The sequence below is a fragment of the Salmo salar genome, chromosome 07 (assembly GCF_965601325.2).
Source record: "Salmo salar chromosome 07, fSalSal1, whole genome shotgun sequence".
In the NCBI taxonomy this organism is placed as follows: domain Eukaryota; kingdom Metazoa; phylum Chordata; class Actinopteri; order Salmoniformes; family Salmonidae; genus Salmo; species Salmo salar.
This window is the reverse complement of record NC_138297.1, coordinates 26,597,997-26,622,984: the sequence shown is the minus strand read 5'-3', so window position 1 is coordinate 26,622,984 and position 24,988 is coordinate 26,597,997. Positions and strand designations below refer to the sequence as shown.

At 42.5% G+C, this 24,988-nt stretch overlaps 2 protein-coding genes across 3 annotated transcripts in view; one reads left to right on the top strand and one right to left on the bottom strand.

Moving 5' to 3' along the window:
- Window positions 1-63: 63 nt before the first annotated feature.
- Window positions 64-14,751, top strand: txnb (thioredoxin b). Its single transcript, XM_014207041.3, has 5 exons — window positions 64-190; window positions 5,675-5,779; window positions 13,183-13,248; window positions 14,110-14,175; window positions 14,346-14,751. Exons 1-5 carry the CDS (start codon window positions 167-169, stop codon window positions 14,409-14,411), a joined length of 327 nt encoding a protein of 108 aa, XP_014062516.1. The 5' UTR covers window positions 64-166; the 3' UTR covers window positions 14,412-14,751.
- A 713-nt stretch (window positions 14,752-15,464) lies between these two features.
- svep1 (sushi, von Willebrand factor type A, EGF and pentraxin domain containing 1) overlaps window positions 15,465-24,988 on the bottom strand; it is a 132,391-nt gene continuing 122,867 nt past the window's right edge. For both annotated transcript variants that reach the window (XM_014207038.3, XM_014207037.3), the window contains 4 exons: window positions 24,792-24,887; window positions 20,860-20,955; window positions 17,266-17,359; window positions 15,465-15,753 (listed from right to left, as the gene is read on the bottom strand). In XM_014207038.3, the coding sequence (XP_014062513.3) occupies window positions 15,723-15,753; window positions 17,266-17,359; window positions 20,860-20,955; window positions 24,792-24,887 (317 nt within the window). In that variant the 3' untranslated portion in view covers window positions 15,465-15,722. The remainder of the gene's footprint in view (window positions 15,754-17,265; window positions 17,360-20,859; window positions 20,956-24,791; window positions 24,888-24,988) is intronic.

Sequence of the window (24,988 nt, the reverse complement as noted above, 5' to 3'; positions counted from 1 at the left end):
ATATTTTTATGTATCATCCCGATCAAAAAGTTTGTTAATGTTTGACCTCGAAGGGCAGGGCTTATGAGCGGCGTTTATAAGCCCAGCCCGTCAGTTTTTTGTCACACTTCACCCAGGAAACTGCTAGCTTCTATAGTCGTGTGCTGTTACTTAGTGTACTGTCAACATGATTCTTGTCATTGACGATAAGGTAAGACATATTCAGTTTGGTCGTTTTGAAGTGTTTAGAGCATTTAGATTAGAGTGTTGTCGTCGCCGCGCCTGTCATCAAATGTTAATTCCTAGTTTACCGCTAACTAGCTGTTTGAATGTCATTCGTTATGGGTGTAAAATGGCACGTTGATGCCATTTTACACCCATAACACTAGCTAGCTACCTAAGGACCAATGAAAAGTGTTAATCTCGATAGTTTGCGGGCCAAATCTCTACATGGCTAGATCAAATGTTTTTGTTTGGGCGAAAAGACCAAATTCACATAGAAATGGGAGTTATAAATCTGTCACTCATTGAGAGCAAGTCTAAAAAGCTTTAGATCCCTTGTATGTGGTCTATGCTTCCCGTTAAGTTTTCGCATCCTTCACTTTCAGTTTTGTAGCCTACACCAGCTTCAAACAGGTGAAAAATACAATATTTTTGGTTATAGAAAATATATTTCACAGCAGATGGTACAATGATTCTCTACGCTAGCTTGTTTTGTCACAAACTGAAATTAGGCAAACTAATAAAAAAAATAGGGGGTGGATCAGCTTTAATATTGCAAATTGTCGTTTCCATCAATTGTCTGCATTTCCAATCACCCATATATTTAAAAAAAAAATCTATTTTCACCTAACCCTACCAGCTTTTCCCTAATTGGAGTAAACTAATGGACAACAACATGTGGGCTTCTACTTAAGTTTATACACATTTTAGACTCAGTGTATTTTACAATAGTTAACTTTTGTTTGTTTTTTAATCTCATTCTTCAGCAACTCTGCCATCTCTCTGAAAACCATCCAGTTTTGATTTATATTTGCCAAATATTTTTAACTGTGCTGTTTCACAGGAGTTGTGAACATGCATGCATTTTATGGACACAGTATATTTTACATTAGTTATCTTGTTGTTTTTAGTCCCACCCTTCAAGCTCCACTCAATTAGGCAAACTGTTAGATTTCTGCATAGTGCATTTTACCCTTTTAGATGTAAGATCCCCAAAACAAGGAACCTTACATCTAAGAGTTCTGGTACCGGTTCCGACTGACGTTTTTGCTTATGAATTGATTTGTGGGCACCATAGATCGAAATGGCTTGTATTGAGTGATAACTCAGTTTGTGGGAACCAGGGCTTTTATTTTCTGAGCCTGTGTGATGTAGATGTGAAATCTGAAACCACTTGAAGCTGGGATGTCTCTCATACCATTTCATTCCCTCTGACTCCCAAATCAACTCCTGGCTGAACCCCACATCGCAGGGCAGAGTGGTTTCATAGCGGCAGCACATTTAGTGATTGATTTTTATAGCCATTCATCTAAAATAATTCAGAGATTTTTAAAACAACACTTTCTGTTTGTCATAGACTGACAAGATAAATGAGATGAAAGGTGAGTTTCTAATGAGTTCAGGAAGCCAAGATCTGGGATATGTTCACAGCGATTGGGGCAGACCTTTTGATCAAGAGACCTGTAGAAAATATGCATGTCTTCTTTAACATGATACATACAAATATGCATTTTACAGTTAAGGTGAAATCTTAGTTAATCATTTTTATAATTTGATTATACTAAACTCAGCAAAAAAAAGTCCTCTCACTGTCAACTGTTTATTTTCAGCAAACTTAACATGTATAAACATAACAAAATTCAACAACTGAGACACAAACTGAACAAGTTCCACAGAAATTGAATAATGTGTCCCTGAACAAAGTGGGAGTCAAAATCAAAAGTCAGTATCTGGTGTGGCCACCAGCTGCGATAAGTACTGCAGTGCATCTCCTCCTCATGGACTGCACCAGATTTGACAGTTCTTGCTGTGACATGTTACCCCATTCTTCTAGCAAGGCACCTGCAAGTTCTCTGACATTTCTGGGGGGAATGGCCCCTCTGATCCAACAGGTCCCAGACGTGATCAATGGGATTGATATCCGGGCTCTTCTCTGGCCCTGGCAGAACCCTGACATTCCTGTCTTGCAGGAAATCACGCACAGAATGAGCAGTATGGCAGGTGGCATTGTCATGCTGGAGGGTCATGTCAGGATGAGCCTGCAGGAAGAGTACCACATGAGGGAGGAGGATGTCTTCCCTGTAACGCACAGCGTGGCGATAACCTGCAATGACAACAAGCTCAGTCCGATGATGCTGTGACACACCACCCCAAACCATGACGTACCCTCCACCTCCAAATCGATCCCGCTCTGAAGTACAGGCCTCAGTGTAATGCTCATTCCTTCGACAATAAACACAAATCTGACCATCACCCCTGGTGAGACAAAACCGTGAATTCCACTTTTTGCCAGTCCTGTCTGGTCCAGTGACAGTGGGTTTGTGCCCATATGTGACGTTGTTGCCGGTGATGTAAGGCAGGTCCTCACCAGACAACAGCCCTACAAGCGCTCAGTCCAGCTTCTCTCAGCCTATTGCGGACAGTCTGAGCACTGGAGGGATTGTGCGTTCCTGGTGTAACTCGGGCAGTTGTTGCCTACCTGTCCCGTAGTGTGATGTTCAGATGTAGCGATCCTGTACAGGTGTTACATGTGGTCTGCCACTGCGAGGAGGATCAGCTGTCCGTCCTGTCTCCCTCTAGCACTGTCTGCAGTCCTCATGCCTCCTTGCAGCATGCCTAAGGCATGTTCACGCAGATGAGTAGGGAGCCTGTGGATCTTTGGTGTTTTTCAGAGTCGGTAGAAAGGCCTCTTTAGTGTCCTAAGTTTTCAGAACTGTGACCTTAATTGCCTACGTCTGTAAGCTGTTAGTGTCTTAACGACCGTTCCACAGGTGCATGTTCATTAATTGTTTGTGGTTCTTTGAGCAAGCATGGGAAACCGTTTAAACCCTTTACAATGAAGATCTGAAGTTATTTGTATTTTTACGAATTATCTTTCAAAGACAGGGTCCTGAAAAAGGGATGTTTCTTTTTGCTGAGTTTTTATATTTAGAAAGCATGTTATTTATACAATTTTGTTTGATGGGCAAGGCTATCAAATATTTCATTGTTTGATCATATTTGTACTGTGTACTTGAGCTTGTGTCCTCAATTGACTACACCTCAGGAATTTATAAAATGTTTTACCAGAAAAGGGAGATTTTTAACCTTTTGAGTATGCAGCCTTACTAGTTTTTATTATGGTCCTCATGATAAATCATTACTTTTGGGGATTATGTAGATTAACCAGTTTAAATGTGTGAAATTCGGATAGCCACGCTTGCTTCACCCTCATGTTGGTGCTAGCAAGCAGGCTAAGTAGAGCTAGGTATCAACAGCCAATCCAGTAGGGTCTGGGAACTATAGTGAGCTTTGATTGGTCAATAGTAACTCTGTCACAGAGTATTTGGATGAAGTTCAGCTTTCCTCCAACTTTGGTCATGCCCTATTCATGTCCCTCGCCAATGCCGGCATTGGCCAACGGTCCCTGCCCACTTTGCTTTCTTCAATGAAAATGAATGGGCTTCCGTTGTTTCATAACCCCCAATGTGCTATGTGGATCTCTTGTGTAATGTAGAAGGTGTAAAATAAAGGCCTGAAACTAGATACCATTATGCAAAATTCCCTTCTGTAGGATTGCAGGGAGAAATTACATGAATATTCATTACTCTCAATATAGAACCTGTCGGGTGATTGGTTGAGCCTTGAGTGAATGATGTCACTCTGAGCCCTTACCGTAACACAAAATAAGGTGGCTAATTTCTCTCGCGTCGGATCTGAAACCAGTAGTAACTACCAATTTAAATGACAGTTAATCTAAAATGAAAATACGAGTCTGACATTCCTGTGCCCCAATAACATTGTCACAGAGGAGCGCTTGCTAGCTAGTTACATTGTTTGATTCAAATCTGCCATTTTCTTATAACCGCTCAGCTAATTCTCAACGCTAGCTAACGTTAGCTAGACTCGGACGCTCATGGGGACATGCTAGGCTTCAGGAGCCTGCGGGTTAGATATGATTCCACCATGGGTGGCAACAACTGGCTACTATTCAACTCCTAGTTTATCCAGTGACCTTCACATTTAGGATAGCTAGTTGGCTAGCTAGCATTCTGTCTCTCACTGGCCATGCAAGTACGATCATGGCTATAGTAGAAGGGACCATGCAGTAGCCAACTAGCTAGCTAAGCTGGGTCTCTTGGCATCCACGATATCTACACATGGCAGCTCATGGGCACACATGCTATGTTAGACATGATTACACCATGGACAACAATAACCACAACATTTTGCCTACTCTACATACTGGTCTTAATGAGATGGGGTGGCGGGGGGGGAGTAGTTGATCACATGTCGCTTTGTTAACGCCAAAAGTGGCGACGTCACAAGCTCTAAATTTTCCCTGATAACCGGAACATCTGGTTGTTGGGGCTGGGCAGAAGCTAGCCCTTGATCATGACTCAGTTCCATTACACAAGTCATTGGACTAAGATGTCTTCTGTATGGCTGAGTTTTGATAAGTCTGAACATCAACACGCATTGCTTGCGGCACAATGTTGGAAGCATAAGGACCTTTCATATCGGCGAGCAATACTTTTCAAAAAACATTACATTGCTGCACACCTTTTTTTTTATAGGGTTAGTGTTCCCACATGGCCATATCTCCATGTTACAGCACGTGTTTCTGGAAGACCGAGGGACCATCGTGTTAATTAGGTATCTAGCATGCTCTGAACACCTGTGTGTAATGAAGAAGGCTGACAGAAATGTGTTGTCACTGAAATACTCTCGGCTGCAAATGTGATGAAGACGCTAAAAACCATGTTTGTTGCATTAATGACATAATTTTGATGGGAAATTAAATCCCTTTTACGTTTCTAGAACCGTATTGCAATTTAGAATCTAATCACACTTAGATGGAGTTTTTGGCTGCCAGTGCCAGTCTACCTCTCAATATATCCTATTAGGTCCTTGGACCTAAAGGAGTAACGGTAGGGTCCTTGCGTACTTCTTTGTCTAGGCAGAGGCTAGTCTTTGATTTCAGTGTTGAGCAGATGGCATCTGACCAAGGCAGTATGTATGGTGGTGTTAAAATAAGCTACCAATCAAGGCTCCTGGTCCAGCCTCAAACGAGTTGGCATATGAATTAGTGTGGGCTTTTAGTAGATTAAGACTCCCTTTGGAGAGGACTTGATCTGCTCAATCGAGCCTGAGGAGCATCGATGGTCAATTACAAGTGTGTAGGATAATTGAGAGCATAGTCAGTCGATTACTGACGTCTGTGGTGGTGATCTTGACATGGGATGAATGAATCCTCTGAAGTCATTGACTAAATCACAATCTTGTGTGGTCTTATAAGATGCACAGACATTTGCTTAGTCTACAGAGATGTGTGTACATTTTAACTTTATTTTTGACTGTCGTTGGATTAAGATGTTTCTTATTGTCCTGGCACTAAGCAAGGTCCTACTATCATGTTCCTGTCAACCAATAAAGTATTCTATATTCTCCATTGTTTGCCAATAACCTATTTATATACTCTATTGTTCTGTAGGATGACTTTCTCAATGCCCTGAAGGAAGCAGGAGACAAGCTGGTGGTAGTGGACTTCACAGCCACCTGGTGTGGCCCTTGCAAGAACATTGCTCCCTTCTTCAAAGTGAGTGGTCTACCAGCCTAGAGATGTCTGCGCCTGAAATGGCGACCTACTCCCTTGTACACTACTTTTGAAAAGCGTCCATAGGTCCACTATATTTACATTTTAGTCATTTAGCAGACGCTCTTATCCAGAGCGACTTACAGTAGTGAATGCATACATTTTTTCTTCTCCGTACTGGTCCCCCATGGGAATCGAACCCACAACCCTGGCATTGCAAACACCATGCTCTACCAACTGAGCCACACGGGACCATAGGGAGTAGGGTACCATTTCAGATGCAGAATATACACTAGATATACAAAAGTATGTGGACACCCCTTCAAATGAGTGGATTTGGCCATTTCAGCCACACCTGTTGCTGACAGGTGTTTAAAATCAAGCACATAGCCATGCAATCTCCATAGACAAACATTGGCAGTAGAATGGCCGTACTGAATAGCTCAGTGACTTTCAATGTGGCACCGTCATAGGATGCCACCTTTCCAACAAGTCAGTCAAATTTCTGCCCTGCTCGAGCTGCCCCGGTCAACTGTGTGGTTATTGTGAAGTGGAAAATTCTAGGAGCAACAATGGTAGGGCTCACAGAAAGGGACCCCTGAGTGTTGCTGCGCGTACCAGTAGTTTGTCCTTGGTTGCAACACTCACTACCGAGTTCCAAACTTCCTCTGGAAGCAAGCAACGTCAGCACCATAACTTTTTGGGAGCTTCGTGAAATGGGTTTCCATGGCCGAGCAGCTGTACACAAGCCTAAGATCACCATGCGCACCAGATCGGCTGGGGGCGAAGCTCGCGCCAGGAGTGATGGGGGGCCCCCGGGCTGGCCCCAGTCCGGGGGCCGCTAGTCAACGCTCGGATGTCTGTGCTTCCAACCTTGTGGCAGCAGTTTGGGAAGGCCATTTTTTGTTTCAGCATGACAATGCACCCATACACAAAGTGAGCTCCATATAGAAATGGTTTGTCGATCGGTGTGGAAGAACTTGACTGGCCTGCACAGAGCTCTGACCTCAACCCCATTGAACACGTTTGGGATGAATTGTAACGCCAACTGCGAGCCAGGCTTAATCGCCCAACCTCACTAATGCTCTTGTGGCTGAATGGCAGCAATTCCCCACAGCAATGTTCTAACATCTAGTGGAAAACCTTCCCAGAGGAGTGTAGGCTGTTATAGCAGCAAAGGAGGGACCAACTCCATATGAATGTTCATGATTTTGGAATGAGGTGTTTGACGAGCCGGTGTCCACATATTTTTGGTCATGTAGTGTATGTCTATGGGTCCATGATGATGATGTGTCCCTAGGATCAGTCCACTTCAAAAAGCTCAAGAAAGAGTATTTTGATACCCATCTCAGATAAGATTAGCATTCCTGCAACACTATTTTGTTGAAATATCATTTCATCAGAAATTAATCTAATTTCTTGCACCCAAATTGGCTTTTTTTTTTTTTTTGTTGCTAGGATTGGCATATAATATTCAATAAATGTAGTACCTAAGATCTGATTTGGCCCAAACTTTTTTCTATTAATGAGTTTGACATGATGAATCCAAATAAATGGTAGAAAGCCACCCAAGGACCCCCCCCCCCCCCACGCCATTATTTGAATCTTAAACATTAAAATGGCCAATTTGGGTGTAATCAATTAACTGAACTTCTCAGATGAAATTATATTTCACATTTTATTTGTCACGTTCTGAATATAACAGGTGTAGACCTTACAGTGAAATGCTTACTTATAGGCCCTTAACACTTATTTTTCTTAACTGCATTGTAGGTTAATTAACCTCTCTGGGCAAACGTCCCACCCTAGTCAACAGCCAGTAGAATCCTGTGGCGCAATATTCAAATACCTTAGAAATGCTATTACTTCAATTTCTCAAACATATGACTATTTTAAAGACAAGACTCTCCTTTATCTAACCACACTGTCCGATTTCAAAAAGGCTTTACAACGAAAGCAAAACATTAGGTTACCCAGCCAGAAATAATCAGACACCAATTTTTCAAGCTAGCATATAATGTCACCAAAACCACAGCTAAATGCAGCACTAACCTTTGATCTTCATCAGATGACACTCCTAGGACATTATGTTATACAATACATGCATGTTTTGTTCAATCAAGTTCATATTTATATAAAAAAACGGCTTTTTACATTAGCATGTGACTAGCATTCCCCCCCGAACACTTCCGGTGATTTTACTAAATTACTCACGATAAACGTTCACAAAAAACATAATTATTTTAAGAATTATAGATACAGAACTCCTTTATGCAATCGCGGTGTCCGATTTTAAAATAGCTTTTCGGTGAAAGCACATTTTACAATATTCTGAGTAGATAGCCCGGCCATCACAGGCTAGCTATTTTGATGCCCACCAAGTTTGGTACTCACCAAACTCAGATTTACTATAAGAAAAATTGGATTACCTTTGCTGTTATTCGTCAGAATGCACTCCCAGGACTTCTACTTAAACAACAAATGTTGGTTTGGTTACAAATAATCCATAGTTATATCAAAATAGCGGCGTTTTGTTCGTGCGTTCAAGACACTATCCGAAGGGTGACGCGCCCGGTGCGTATCGTGACAAAAAATTTCAAAATATTCCATTACTGTACTTCGAAGCATGTCAAACGCTGTTTAAAATCTATTTTTATGCGTTTTTTCTCGTAAAATAGCGATAATATTCCGACCAGGAGTCGTTGTTTTCGTTCAAAGACTGAGAAAGTAAAATGGACTCTTCACGTGCATGTGCGCGCCCGTCTCATTGTTCTCAGATCGACCACTTACCAAATGCGCTACTGTTTTTCAGCCAGTAACTGCAGAGTCATCATTCAACGTTCTGGCGCCTTCTGAGAACCTATGGGAGCCTTAGAAAGTGTCACGTTACAGCAGAGATCCTTTGTTTTGGATAGAGATGACAAAGAAGGCCAAGAAATGGTCAGAGAGGGCGCTTCCTGTTTGGAATTTTCTCAGGTTTTGGCCTGCCATATGAGTTCTGTTATACTCAGACACCATTCAAACAGTTTTAGAAACTTTAGGGTGTTTTCTGTCCAAATCAAACAATTATATGCATATTCTAGTTACTGGGCAGGAGTAGTAACCAGATTAAATCGGGTACGTTTTTATCCGGCCGTGCAAATACTGCCCCCTATCCCCAACAGGTTAAAGAGCAGCAGTAAAATAACATTAGCCAGGCTATATACAGGGGGTACCAGTACAGAGTCAATGTGTGGGAGTACAGGTTAGTCGAGGTAATATGTAGGTAGTTATTAAAGTGACTACGCATAGATAATAAATAGTATGGGCCTCCCGAGTGGCGCAGTGGTCTAAGGCCACTAGAGATTCTGGGCTCGAGTCCAGGCTCTGTCGCAGCCGGCCACGACCGGGAGACCCATGGGGCGCCGCAAAATTGGCCCAGCGTTGTCCGTGTTAGGGGAGGGTTTTGGCCAGGAGGGATGTCAATGTCCCATCGTGCACTAATGACTCCTGTGGTGGGCCCGGTGCAGTGCACACTGATATGGTCGCCAGGTGTACGGTGTTTCTTCCAACACATTGGTGCGGCTGGCTTCCCTGGTTAAGTGGGCGTTGTGTCAAGAAGCAGTGCGGCTTGATTGGGTTGTGTTTCGGAGGACGCATGGCTCTCGACCTTGGACTTCCGAGTCCGAACAGGATTTGCAGCGACGGGACAAGACTAATGACCAATTGGATGCCACGAAATTGGGGAGGAAAAAGGGAGTAGAAAATTAAAGGGTAGCAGCAGTGTAAAAGAGGTGGGACAATGCAAATAGTCTGGGTAGCCATATGATTAGTTGTTCAGGAGTCTTATGGCATGGAGGTAGAAGCTGTTGAGAAGCCTTTTGGACCTGGACTTGGTGCTCCAGTACTGCTTGCTGTGCGGTAGCAGAGAGAACAGTCTGACTAAGGTGGCTGGAGTCTTTGACTATTTTTAGGGCCTTCTCTTACACCGCCTGGTGTAGAGGTCCTGGATGGCAGGAAGCTTGGCCCTAGTGACGTACTGGGCCGTATGCACTACCCTATGTGTAGTGCCTTGTGGTCGGAGGCCGAGCAGTTGCCATACCAGGCAGTGATGCAGCCAGTCGGGATGCTCTCGATGGTGCAGCTGTAGACATTTTTGAGGACCCATGACAAATCTTTTCAGTCTCCTGAGGGGGAATAGGCTTTGTCATACCCTCTTCACAACTGTCTTGAGGTGTTTGAACCATGATAGTTTGTTGGTGACGTGGACACCAAGGAACATGAAGCGCTCAACCTGCTCCAGTACAACCCCGTTGATGATAATGGGAGTGTGCTCGGTACTCATTTTCCTGTAGTCCACAATCATCACCTTTGTCTTGATCACGTTGATGGAGAGGTTGTTATCCTGGCACCACACGGCCAGGTCTCTGACCTCCTCCCTATAGGTTGTTGTCGGTGATCAGGCCTACCGCTGTTGTGTCATATGCAAACTTAATGATGGTGTTGGAGTCGTGCCTGCCCGTGCAGTCGTGAGTGAACAGGGAGTTAAGGAGGGGACTGAGCACGCACCCCTAAAGGGGCCTCCATGTTGAGGATCAGCGTGGCAGATGTTGTTACCTACCCATACCACCTGGGGGTGGCCCGCCAGTTGCAGAGGGACATGTTTAGTCCCAGGGTCCTTAGCTTAGTGATGCGCTTTGTTGGCACTATGGTGTTGAATGCTGAGCTGTAGTCAATTAGTAGAATTCTCACATAGGTGTTCCTTTTGTCCAGGTGTGGAGTGCGATTTGAGATTGCATCATCTGTGGATCTGTTGGGGCAGTATGCAAATTGGAGTGGGTCTAGTAGTTCTGGGATAATGGTGTTGTGAGCCTTGACCAGCCTTTCAAAGCACTTCATGGCTACAGACGGGAGTACTACTGGTTGGTAGTCATTTAGGCAGGTGTTCTTGGGCACAGGGACTATGGTGGTCTGCTTGAAACATGTTGGTATTAGACTCTGTCAGGGACAGGTTGAAAAATGTCAGTGAAGACACTTGCCAGTTGGTCAGTGCATGCTCGGAGTACACGTCCTGGTAATCCGTCAGGCCCTGTGGCCTTGTGAATGTTGACCCAGTTTTAAAGGTCTGACTCATGTCGGCTGCGGGGGAGCGTGATCACAGTCGTCCGGAACAGCTGATGCGCTCATGCATGCTTCAGTGTTGCTTGCTTCGAAGCGAGTATAGAAGTGATTTAGCTTGTCTTGTACGCTCGTGTCATTGGACAGCTTGCGGCTGTGCTTCCTTTTTGTAGTTTGCAAGCCCTGCCACATCCCCCGAGCATCGGGGAGATGGTGTAGTACAATTAAATCTTATTCCTGTATTGACGCTTTGCCTGTTTGATGGTTCGTTGGAGGGCATAGCGGGATTTCTTATAAGCTTCCGGGTCAGAGTCCCGCTCCTTGAAAGCGGCAGCTCTACACTTCAGCTCAGTGAGGATATTGCCTGTAATCCATGGCTTCTGGTTGGGGTATGTACACATGGTCACTGTGGGGACGACGTCAGCGACGCACTTATTGATGAAGCCAGTGACTGATGTGGTGTACTCCTCAATTCCATTGGAAGGATACCGGAACATATTCCAGTCTGTGCTAGCAAAACAGTCCTGTAGCTTAGCATCTGCGTCATCCGACCACTTCTTTATTGACCGAGTCACTGGTGCTTCCTGCTTTAGTTTTTGCTTGTAAGCAGGAATTAGGAGGATAGAATTATGGTCAGATTTGCCAAATGAAGGGCGAGGGAGAGCTTCGTACGCGTCTGTGTGGCGTAAATGTGGTCTAGAGTTATTTTGTTTCTCTGGTTGCACATTTAACATCTTGGTAGACATTTGTAAAAAACTGATTTAAGTTTCCCTGCATTAAAGTTCCCGGCCACTAGGAGTTCTACCTCTGGATCAGTGTTTTCCTGTTTGCTTATGGCTGTATACAGCTCCATGAGTGCAGTCTTAGTGCCAGCATCGGTTTGTGGTGGTAAATAGACAGCTACGAAGAATATAGATACTCTCTAGGTAGACGGTGTGGTCTACAGCTTATCATGAGATCCTCTACCTCAGATAAGCAGAACCTTGAGACTTCCTTAGATCTCATGCACCAGCTGTTGTTTGCAAATATACATAGACCGCCACCTCTTGTCTTACTAGAGGCTGCTGTTCTATGTTACCGATACAGTGTATAACCCACCAGCTGTATGTTGTTCATGTCGTCATTCAGCCACGACTCGATGAAACATAAGATATTACAGTTTTTAATGTCCTGTTGGTAGGATATTTGTGATTTGTATTTTGTGAGTAAGTGCTGTCATATCTAGAACCTCTTTTCGATCATAGGAGACGGTGGCAGAAACATTATGTACAAAATAAGTAACAAATAACGCGACATAACACAATAGCACAATTTGGTTAGGAGACAGTAAAACAGCAGCCATGTCCTCCGGTGCCTTTTTTTTTCTCTCAATAAAATATTGTAGGAATGCTAATCTTATCGGTTTCTAACTACAGAAATGATTTCCGAACAATCGGAGATGGTGGTTGTCATGGCTTTGCAGAAATTACATGGAACAACCGCCTCTGCTAGTTGTAGCTGTCTGATGTTCTCCAGTGAGAGGCCTCATGCCAAGTGGGAGTTGTCTGAAGCAGTTGGACTGAGCCAGAGAGATAATGGGGAAAACCCTGGCTGCATCCCAAATGCCACCCTATTCCCTACATAGTGCACTACTTTTGACCATGGTCCATGTGGGCTCTGGTCAAGGTAGTGCCCTATATAGGGAATGGGGTGGCATTTGGAACACTGACCCTGTCTCTGACTGAGCCCTGTGTTGTCTTGGTGACCATCGGGAGAGCCTCCTCAGGACTCAGCGCTTTGCACTTATCATGTGAAAGACCCATAATATGGTCTCTAACCAGAATGCTAATGAGCGATGGTGAATCAAAAGCCCACTGAGGATGTTCAGTAAGGCATAGCGTAGCAAAATATTTTGAAGTGAAACAAAATAAAAATGAGGTTTCTATTGGACAACTCCAGTAGTTTCAGTCCATTTGAACACGACTTGGGGCATTATAGCTTGGGGCAAAGTAAAGCATGTTCTCACCACTACCACAGCTGTAGATGTGATACTGCTGCCTGCAACCCATGTTACACTGACCCAATGGATGCATTGTCACCTCTGAAACTATTACATGGCACTAGTGGTAGTGTAAATCAAGTCCGCCACAAAAAACAATGGTGTGCGTCCTCTATCAATACCCCTTTTTGTATGTTATGTCTATCTATGAACACGAGCTGTTATGCCCAAGTCAACTGGTTGAGACTATACAGTACAGTATTAGGCCTGTTTTTCCATTGATGTTTTGCTGACCCATGACCTTTCGCCTCTGCTCTTTACCTCTGTACAGGGGCTGTCGGAAAAACCAGAGAACAGTAACGTGGTTTTCCTCAAGGTGGACGTTGATGATGCAGCGGTGAGTCACACAGCAGTGTCATCTGAATACAGATTAGGGGTGTGGACGCTTAAATGAAATTGGGAGCCTTTTAACGATTTGTAAGAAATCCCAAACTCTTGTCATCCGCGATGGACATGTCTATACTGTGGCCCTCCCCGCTCTCTCCATCCCTCGCTAGCTCGCTATGAACAATGGGAGTGTTTGTGTTGTCGGAAGTACGGCAGCTAATCGCATAGATGAGATATATTTTGGTAATCTGTATCTCACAATGTGTTGTCTAGCGATGCCTTGTATATTAAAGTGTAGTATTAGGCTATCAATGAGTATGGCTTGACTATTTCTGTCAAGCCATCTACGCATACATTAGCTAAATCCAACGTATGCGCCACACAACGCCCTGCAACTTCCTCTGCCACGCAATGCTGCAAGGCAAACTCGGTGTTCCATTGGAAATTAATGTACTTCTAGTGTACCAAAATGCAATGACGCTGTCTGTGTAATCGAGGCGTAAGATAGTCTTCATAGTGCCAGTGAATTCAATTTGAACATCAGCAAATTCATCAGTTTAATTAGTCTTAAGTTGTGCATGTAGCTTATTTAATGAAACCCTGGCTGGCTGTTGATGGCCTAGGTCGGGGCTCTCCAACCATGTTCTTGGAGAGCTACCTACTTGTAGTTAAATTGTTTGGTCTTCAACTGCAGTTGTAACTAACCAGATTATTTTACAAAATGAAGCTCGTCAACCAGCTAATTATTGTTTTTTTTTTAGACTGACTGTTTTTGGACTACTACCTTATCATAGTGCCTTATCCCCATGGATAAGGTGTTTAAAAACACAAGGGTCTGTTTTAAATCACCATTCACTCTCTGTTACTGTAGGATGTGGCCCAACACTGTGAAATCAAATGCATGCCAACGTTCCATTTCTACAAGAATGGGGAAAAGGTGGGTCTTTTCATCAATCTTTATGCTTTTTTTTTATGACTAAGACAATGTTAGATTTAGTACAGGCATAGTAGTATAGTGTTTATACTACTATACTAGCCCATGTTTTTTTTTAACCGTTGCTACAGTACATTGAAAGTGATTGTAAGTTCTCCTGGTGTCGTTCCCAGGTAGATGATTTTTCTGGGGCCAACCAAGCCACGCTGGAGGAGAAGATCAAGGCCCTGAGGTCATGAGGCTAATGCTGCCACTGACGCTGTAGAAAAACAACCACCAACCATGTCTATAAAACATTCCAACTCCCTCTCGATGGAAAGATTCCACCATATGTACAATCCAACATTCAGTAAAAAAAAGTACATCTTAATTATAGTATTTTTCTTCTAAATGTTCAGACCAAATCATGCTTCTAAATCCTCCAGTGTATGAGTATTATGTCATGTTATTATTCATCTCAGGAGTTTCTCTTTAATAAAAGGACCATATTATAAACCTGTTTTTAATTCTTAGAACTATGTTGTATTGTTTATATTCTGTTGTGTGGGTGCGTTCAATAAATTAAGATTCATTCTGAAATTTGGTTTTGAGTTCCCATGCTTCTTATGGATGAGTTAACGGACAAGATGGGGACACATACTGTAAGGGTTGCACTATGCATGCGGGTCTAGTGAATACTTGTCTATTTAACCTTCTAGATTAGAATGTTGAGTGCATGTGACATCTGGATGGTATGTTTATCTGGATTTAGTAGGCGGCAGGTAGCCTAGCGGTTAGAGCGTTTGGCCAGTACACAAAACATTGCTAGTTCGAATCCCCGAGCCGACTAGGTTAAAAATATGCTCTGCCCTTGGGCAAGGAACTTAACCCTAATTGCTCCAGGGTCACCGTCAATAATAAATCCCTTACCTTGACTCCACTCTCTGACGGTGTCTCTGGGGGAGTGAGATGTGCAACAACAAAAATCGAGCCACACTTTTACAGGTTACACTCTTGTACATGTTTGACAAAGGACAAACATAAGCATCCCCTATTTGACCTTTTTGATGGTATAACATTTATTTTAGAAATGTTTGTTTTGGCCTTTTAGATTCTATACGTTCCAATGCCTCATTTCGTAACTACAGTGGAGGGAGAGACCATGAAGACTTCTAAATGACTATGGCATATTTACTCCCTCCTATGCATCTCAAGCACTATGGCTATTGACTAGAAGCATCATTACAGAAGTAAAGTGAAGGAGAGGTTAATACACTAGGCTTGCATCTGAAAAAGGAGGGGAATGGAACAGATTCTACTGTATTTTCTGCTTTAATAGAAATGTGAGAATAGTTTACATATTGGACAATCACAGTTTTTACACATCATACAAGTATATAGCAGCATATAGTTAATACTGTTGATTTTCTATATGAAAAAATACAGCTTTATTTTACAAAATGTATCGGGTTTGTTTTTTGAGAGGAGGAGAGAATGCATGGTTTACAATTATGAAATAATTATACAAAACTCTCATTCGAGTGCAAGATCTTTCACGCTGAATGGACTTCTTAAAAATGAAAATGTCCTGATTTTCTTTTCCTGTAAAGTGGAGAGAGAGAAAATTAGACTAGAGGTTTTTTTTTTTTTAAATTTTTATGGCATTTTCAAATCCTTTTCTTTCTGGCCTGAGCTTATAAATGGAGAACAACATTGCCATTCGCCAGTATAGATGTCCTATTGGTTCCCTCCTGTTTAGCGCTGACTGTTGGTTTAAAAAAGCCCTGTTGGCTGTTTTTCCCCGTGAGAAAGTAAGCTGCACAATGACATCACAATAAATAGATAGCCCTACAGCGTAACTCAGCCAAGTGGGTTATATGAGGACTCCGTGGAGTCGGAAGTGAGTGGTTTCTCACTCAATCAGTTATACCTGTCAGCCTTGAGTTTTACAGTACATTGGAAGAGACTCAGCTTCCCTCACTGCAGTTATAGGAGGGCATGCTCATTGTAATGGCTGGTATGGATTTAATGGAACGGAGTCAAATGTGGTTTCCTGTATCTTTGTGTTTGATACCGTTCTATTCCAGCTATTACAATGACTTCGTCATTCTATAGCTCCTCCCACCAGCCTCCACTGCTCAACAGAGTTCCCATAACTGACCCCAAAGCTGAGTTTTTACTTAAAAGAAAAAATAGGTAGAGAACTCAAGAATCCACATTGTCAGGAAAAATTCCTGACCCTGTCTTTATCGACGTGGTCAGATGAGAAGAGCTTTCTGTTTCGAGTGGTGCAGTCAGGTACTGTATATCTACTTCCAATTAATCTGACATGTGCTGAGTTAGTACTGGGCCTCTATCTTGGCCCACCCCCAACGGGAGAGGGAGAGCTGAGGTGAGAGACACCTGGGTTCACTTACTATTTGAAATCTTTCAAATACTTTAAGTGCTTGCTCTAGCCTGCCTAGAATGCCAGATGGGCGGGGTTTGCAGTTTTGGGACTATTCTATTAGCCTTTAAGCCAGGCAATCAACCACTGGTAAAGTATGTGAAATGATTTCTAATAGTATCTGAACCCATGTCTGGTGAGAGTGCTCCTCTCCCCCACTCACATTACAGAGAGATTGTATAGTGCACTTTGGAATACTATACTAGGGTGTGTCTAAAATGATGACAAAAACAAAGCCTGACTCAGGGAAAGAGGGAGTGGAGTGCAAATTATTTCCTGGGAAATGTTGCTTTGTCATTCTATCCAGACTAGGGATACTCAAGCACACTTGTTCTGTGGGTGGTCTGGTAGTACTAGTATGTGTATTTGACACAGACACAAACAAAGCCTGATTCCGGGAAAGAGGAAATGGAGTGCAAATTATTTCCTGTGAAATGTTGCTTTTTCATTCCATCCAGACTGGGGATACTCAAGCACACTTGTTCTGTGGGTAGTCTGATAGTACTAGTATGTGTGGAAGTACTAGTATGTGCAGGAAGTACGGTATTGTGTGAACATGCATGTGTTGATTGTCCGTTTGTGTAAATGTGAGAAGGGATTTGTGTGTATTTGTGAGGATGTACCTATGTTTGTAGTGTGAGTCTGTGTGTGTATGTTTGTCCTCTCACCTCGAGCAGTCGTGTCCGCTCCATCCTGGACTGCATTGACACCGGTTAGGCCTGATACACCTTCCACCATTCAGACAGGGCGACAAGCACACCGCTGTGAAAACACACGCACTGTCAAGACCTCTGTAAACCCTTCATTCAACATGAACATGCCACTTTATATAATGTTTACATACCCTACACTACTCATCTAATATGTATATACTGTACTCTATACCATCTACTGCATCCTGCCTATGCCGTTCGGCCATCGCACATCCATATATATATTTTATGTACATATTCTTATTCATTCCTTTACACTTGTGTGTATAAGGTAGTTGTTGTGAAATTGTTAGATTACTTGTAAGATATTACTGCATGGTTGGAACTAGAGGCACAAGCATTTCACTACACTCGCATTAACATCGGCTAACCATGTGTATGTGACAAATAAAATTTGATTTGATTTGACAAGCTCACACACACACAGGTGTGGACACACACACACCCACACATTCAGTAAATGTTATTATCAGGATCTCAACTACAAGACTTCCTCATAATAAAAAAACGTTTCCTGGTAGAACCCTTATAGTCCGCCACAGTGGATGTGTCATAATACCCATAAAATCATGGAAATGGTTCCAATGATTTTTCCACCATAAAGTTTTCAAATTAAGATGTTTTCGCCTGAGAAATCAATTACACAGGCGAAATGGGAATGCGGTCATCCCTCTGTGCAGCATGACTTGTGCTCACCCTTTTTCCAGGTACACTTACACTAGCCTCTGCATATGGAAAGAGTGCCTGTGACGAGACTTCCACTTTTGGATGTTAACAAGGTGACACTCTTAACTCCTCTTCCACATTTACTGGATTGGTTGAACAGTGCAGATGATAACCTCCCCCGACAGTTTTTCTTTCTTCCCGTTGAAACCAGTGGAGAGGATCTACAGTTGAAGTCGGAAGTTTACGTACACTTCGGTTGGAGTCATTAAAATTATTTTAACCACTCCACAAATTTCTTGTTAACAAACTATAGTTTTGGCAAGTCGGTTAGGACATCCACTGTGTGCATGACACAAGTAATTTTTACAACAATTGTTTACAGATTATTTCACTTATAATTCACTGTATCCCAATTCCAGTGGGTCAGAAGTTTACATACACTAAGTTGACTGTGCCTTTAAACAGCTTGGAAAATTCCAGAAAATGATGTCATGGCTTTAGAGTCAATTGGAGGTGTACCTGTCGATGTATTTCAAGGCCTACCTTCAAACTCAGTGCCTCTTTGCTTGACATGATAGGAAAATCAAAAAAAATCAGCCAAGACCTCAGAATTTCCAAACGCCTGAAGGTACCACGTTCATCTGTACAAACAATAGTACGCAAGTATAAACACCATGGGACCACGCAGCCGTCATGCCGCTCAGGAAGCAGACACAGTCTGTCTCCTAGAGATTAATGTACTTTGGTGTGAAAAGTGCAAAACAATCCCAAAACAACAGCAAATTACCTTGTGAAGATGCTGGAGGAAACAGTTACAAAAGTATCTATATCCACAGTAAAACGAGTCCTATATCGGCATAACCTGAAAGGCCGCTCAGCAAGGAAGAAGCCACTGCTCCAAAACCACCATAAAAAAGCCAGACTACGGTTTGCAACTGCACATGGGGACAAAGATTGTGTTTTTTGGAGAAATGTCCTCTGGTCTGATGAAACAAAAATAGAACTGTTTGGCCATAATGACCATCGTTATGTTTGGAGGAAAAATGGGGAGGCTTGCAAGCCAAAGAACATCATCCCAACCGTGAAGCACGGCGGTGGCAGCATCATGTTGTGGGGGTGCTTTGCTGCAGGAGAGACTGGTGCACTTCACAAAATAGATGGCATCATGTGGTAGGAAAATGATGTGGATATATTGAAGCAACATCTCAAGACATCAGTCAGGAAGTTAAAGCTTGGTCACAAATGGGTCTTCCAAATGGACAATGACCCCAAGCATACCTCCAAAGTTGTGGCAAAATGGCTTAAGGACAACAAAGTCAAGGTACTAGAGTGGCCATCACAAAGCCCTGACCTCAATTTGTGGGCAGAACTGAAAAAGCGTGTGCGAGCAAGGAGGCCTACAAACCTGACTCAGTTACACCAGCTCTGTCAGGAGGAATGGGCCAAAATTCACCCAGCTTATTGTGGGAAGCTTGTGGAAGGCTACCCGAAACGTTTGACCCAAGTTAAACAATTTAAAGGCAATGCTACCAAATACTAATTGAGTGTATGTAAACTTCTGACCCACTGGGAATGTGATGAGAGAAATAAAAGCTGAAATAAATCATTCTCTCTAGTATTATTCTGACATTTCACATTCTTAAAATAAAGTGGTGATACTAACTGACCTAAGACAGGGAATTTTTACTAGGATTAAATGTCAGGAATTGTGATACACCTTAGCCAAATGCATTTAAAATCAGTTTATGTAAACTTCCGACTTTTACATTTTTTACAGACTTCAACTGTATATGTAGTTTCAGGCATTTCTTTGACACCTGCTACGTTAAATTACATTATCACTATTGGTAGTGTTTTCCACATTCATATTCTCCTGAAATGCATACCAAAACTACATTCACACAGAAATAGGACATGAGCAAAGATGCAATGGAAAAGAAGAGACATTAGTTTCTTGGTTTCAGTATTAACCACATCCATATTGAGAGGATGATGTCATCGTGTGTGGAAAAACCAAAGCACAGTAACATATTGTACAGCAGACGTTGTGATGTCGCCACTCACTGACAATGCCTTACTAATTGCCCCTCAGGGATTGATACAGTTGAACAGAATTTAACAGTAAGCCTAACAATCAGAGAGGTAGTCTGTTTCTACAGGACAGGGTCAGGTTTCTGTCCATGCTTCTATGATGATTGCAGCGTTTGCTTTGGGCTCTGTTAAGGAACAATGACTTTCACAGCAAACGCATTGGATTTCATGGACGCCGCATTACCGCTGCAACAGTAGCTTACAGTATGACTCACGCTGACACAGACCGAATGGGTGGATAAGTACCTCTGATCATTAATTCATTCTCTCCCTGATGTCATCAACACTTAAATCTGTTTCTTACAAATCCTTACCAGCCTATAACAATATTCAATATCTTTTAGACAGATGTCTTAAGTCAGCAATTAAGTCCTATTACTTATTTTAAGAAAAACGATTAAAGAAAAGTCTTAATTATTTCAGGCTACACTTTTGTCACATTTGAGACATCTCAAAGTAAGTTTAGTTTCATGCTTTTTGCTTCACTTCTTTTATCAATGACAGCCTGTTGACATTCTGTACAGTATCTAACACTATCTCCTATCGCCATTGAGGCAACAAGATAATATTTTCCATACAAAAGTCTTATCAAACATTCCATACAAGTTAAGGCCCCCTACAGAAAGTCAATGGGAGACATCACAAAGTGGTAGGGAAACCTCAGGTGAGCAAGTATATAAGGGAAGGTCCTGTCTTACGTCACTGAGCTCCTCACACACTCACTGAAACACACACACACAAACACACAGAGCACAAACACACACAGCACATACACAGCACATACACACTCACCGCTGTGGCAGCGCGTCCCCATCCAGCCCGTGGGACACTCACACTGATAGGGCGCCACACACCTCCCACCGTTCAGACACGGAAGGATGCAGATCGCTGTGATTTGATTGGACGAACACAAACAGAAACAGAAAGTCATCATTTGTCCTTCACCTCACTGACTAGGCCTATGGGGTCATTCACCACAGGCAAGCTGTGTCAAAAGAGCAGCCTTCTCTCTGGCTACGTCCAAAATGGCACCCTATTCCTTATATAGTGTACTACCCTACTGAATAGAAATATAAACGCAACATGTAAAGTGTTGGTCATATGTTTCATGAGCTGAAATAAAGATCCCAGAAATGTTCCATATACACAAAAAGCTTTTTATTATTTTTATGCACAAATTTGTTTACATCCCTGTTAGTGTGCATTTCTCATTTCCCAAGATAATCCATCCACTTTACAAGTGTGGCATATCAAGAAGCTGATTAAACAGCATGACCATTACACAGGTGCACCTTGTGCTGGGACAATAAAAGGCTACTCTAAAATGTGCAGTTCTGTTACACAACACAATGCCACAGATGTCTCTGTTTTGAGTTTTGAGGAAGCGTGCAATTGGCATGTTGACAACAGGAATGTCCACCAAAGCTGTTGGTAGGGAATGGAGTGTTAATTTCTCTACCATAATTCATCTTCAACGTCGTTTTAGAGAATTTGGCAGTACGTCTAACCGGCCTCACAACCGCAGACCACGTGTAACCACGCTAGCCCAGAACCTCCACATCTTCCTTCTTCACCTGTGGGATCGTATAAGACCAGCCACCTGGACAGCTGATGTCGGTTTGCACAACCGAAGAATTTCTGCACAAACTGTCAGAAACCGTCTCGGGGAAGCTCATCTGTGTGCTCGTCGTCCTCACCAGGGTCTTGACTTGACTGCAGTTCAGTATCGTAACCAACTTCAGTGGGCAAATGCTCACCTTTGATGGCCACTGTCATGCTGGAGATGTATGCTCTTTACGGATGAATCCCGGTTTCAGCTGTACCGGGCAGATAGCAGACCATGTATATAGCGTCGTGTAGGCGAGCGGTTTGCTGATGTTAACGTTGTGAACAGAGTGCCCCATGGTGGCGGTGGGGTTATGGTATTCGCAGGCAGATGGTAGACCATGTATATGGATATCGAAGACAATTGCATTTTATCGATGGCAACTTTAATGCACAGAGATAACTTGACGAGATCCTGAGGCTTATTGTCGTGTCATTCATCCAACGCTGTTAAGATAATGGGCATAATGCCAACCCCGAGATGGCGCTAGTGGGGCACCTATCTAGGATATATAAACAGGTGCATTATGAGTGTCTGATTAGGATGTCGTGACCTGTAACATGTAATACCTAAGTAAAGGATTATGGAAAAGAAGAAAGATTGATTTTTAACACGTGAACAAACTCAAGCAGAGGCGTCTGGTCAGTGTGTTGTGAGGCTGCGTCAATTGTCTGATTCATGTGATTTCGGGTCAATGATCAGAGACAGACTGGTGTTTGGCTGTCAAGATAAGAGTAAGAGCAAGCATGCTGCGTGAACCACAACTTACGCTGACTTAAGCCATAGATATATGCAGAGCAAGCAAACAGACGCAAATCCAATTAAAAAAGATGAACACTGTCCCTGAACAGGCAGAATCTGTCAATTATGCCACTCAGAACAAATACAGAGACCACGTTGATAAAAAAAAATGGAAACATAATTCCTCGGACAGTGATGCAAGGCGGAAAAATTCTAAAGATGTGTTCATGTACTGTGGATCAACACACGCAAGAGCCAAATGCCCAGCATATGGGGTTATATGCAAATTCTGTGAAAAAAAAAAGATTTTGCTAAAGTATGCAGACAAAGTAAGCCTGTCAATCTACTAGAACAGGATACATGCCGTGATCATAATGATGATGAAGATGCGGACATGTTATACATAACAGATGTCAATTCTGTTCAAAGCTAAAGGATTTACAAACTTAAAGCTTGCCCCACTGACATGTGATCAGTGCAACATGGGTAGACTGGAAATATCCTCTGGATGGTGTGGGCAGGGCACATTATGAGGAGACGGGGAAGACCTGACCAGGGCAGTTATCTCTGCCGACCATGCCTCCACAATTTCAGGAGGCTGTGGAAGAGGAAGGAGAGGCCTTGAGGCTCCCAGAGGTGTCAGGACAGGACCGGAGGATACCAGATGTACCCAACATCCCAGAGGTGTCCAACGTCCCAGAGGTGCCCAATATTCCACCAGTGCGACACAGTAGGGCTAACATAAGAATGCCGCTGCGGTACGGGAACTATGTCCCTTAAGAGATGGACAATGAATTTTTGTATCTTATAAAATTACAAATTAAAAAAGGTGTTGATAATGTAAATAGATATTTTCACTGTGGTATTAGAATGGTATGAAGTGCTCGAGCTAATTATATATGAAAAGGAAGATGTTAAGATAATGGGCATAATGCCAACCCGAAGATGGCGCTAGTTTTTATTAAAAAAATTATACGATTATTTAACTAGGCAAGTCAGTTAAGAACAAATTCTTATTTTAAGGACGGCCTAGGAACAGTGGGTTAACTGCCTTGTTCTGGGGCAAAACGACAGATTTTTACCTTGTCAGCTCGGGGATTCGATCTTGCAACCTTTCGGTTACTAGTCCAACGCTCTAACCACTAGAATAATAGTGAAGACATCAAAACTAAAACACATATGGAATCATGTAATAACCAAAAAAGTGTTAAACAAATGAAAATATATTTTATATTTGAGATTCTTCAAAGTTCTTCCACCCTTTGCCTTGATGACAGCTTTGCACGCACTTGGCACTTTTCATTAGAACCCAATCAAGGAGTGCTCTATATACTGTAAATAGGGTGCCATTTCGGACTCACCCCATCTCACTCGGGAAAAACAATGCACAAAAAGGATGTGAAAAGATTTCAGATGGGGATTGGGAATCTCTTTAACTCTGTTAATTTAGTCAAAGAGAGTGAATTTCCCAGAGTCAGTGAAACAGTGTGGGTCTTCTCATGGCTGCACTGTGGATCCACTTTCTCTAACACAGACTCTTTGGTTGGGATCAGAGTAGGGAGTGAGATCCAAATACCTCTCTCTCTCTCTCTCGCTCTGTTTCAATTTTCATCTCTTTTTCTTAATTTGCTACCTCTCTCTCTCACTCGCTCACTCTAGTTCTTTCTCTCTCCCTCTGTTATTACAATATTATGTTATTACAGTATTTTACAATATCATATTATTACAGTATTATTACAATACTATATTATTACAATATTATATTATTACTGTATTATTACAATATTACAGAACAGAGAAAAAATATATAATAATTTGCTAAACTTTTGGGGAAAATTATTGTGTGATTATAAAACAATCAAAAGCAAGTGCCATTATTCCATGGGAATGCTCAGGAGTTGAGAATATTGTTACATCTAGAGACCAAAAAGCTGAACAGAAAAACACATTTGCAGGAGGGTGTAATTACATTGAATTAAAGTTATAATGATATTGATTAGAGAATAGAGTGCAATGCATCATGGTAGATTTGAGATTGCTATAGTGAGAAATCTAATAAATGTCACTATCACTCTTACTTTGAGAGACTGCCAAACACATTATGTGCATTGTCTAAGCACATTTTCAATGACTGGAAATCACGTCATTATTTCCCCAAAACAATTGATGGAAGTGCATGCTGAGTCATAATGGAAGCAGAGGGCTGAGTAAGTCTGAAAGATTCACAATGCCCAGTGTGTCTATTTTTGTATACATACACAGTGTCTGTAATACAGCAACTCACTCTACCCCAGGGAGACTGTCTGTTTTTGTTTCTAGTCTGCCCTTCCATCCAAAATAAATGTGATTGATTGATAGATCAATTTATAATACTTACGTTCCTCGCACAGTCTGCCCATCCACCCCTCAGAACAGGAACAGGTGTTGGGTCTCTGACACACCCCTCCGTTCAGGCACTGTAGCCAACACATCGCTGGAGAGGAAAGGACACACACGCCTTATTAAAGCCAAAATACTGACACATCCTCCGAACAGTCCCCATCTCACAAGTTTGTAGACCAGGGGTGGGCAATT

Bases quoted from the DNA above. Each gene is read 5' to 3' on its own strand.
- txnb (XM_014207041.3), top strand. From the start codon at position 167: ATGATTCTTGTCATTGACGATAAG. The intron at 191-5,674 runs GTAAGACATATT...ATTGTTCTGTAG, and splicing joins TTCTTGTCATTGACGATAAG to GATGACTTTCTCAATGCCCT. The intron at 14,176-14,345 runs GTGGGTCTTTTC...TGTCGTTCCCAG, and splicing joins TCTACAAGAATGGGGAAAAG to GTAGATGATTTTTCTGGGGC.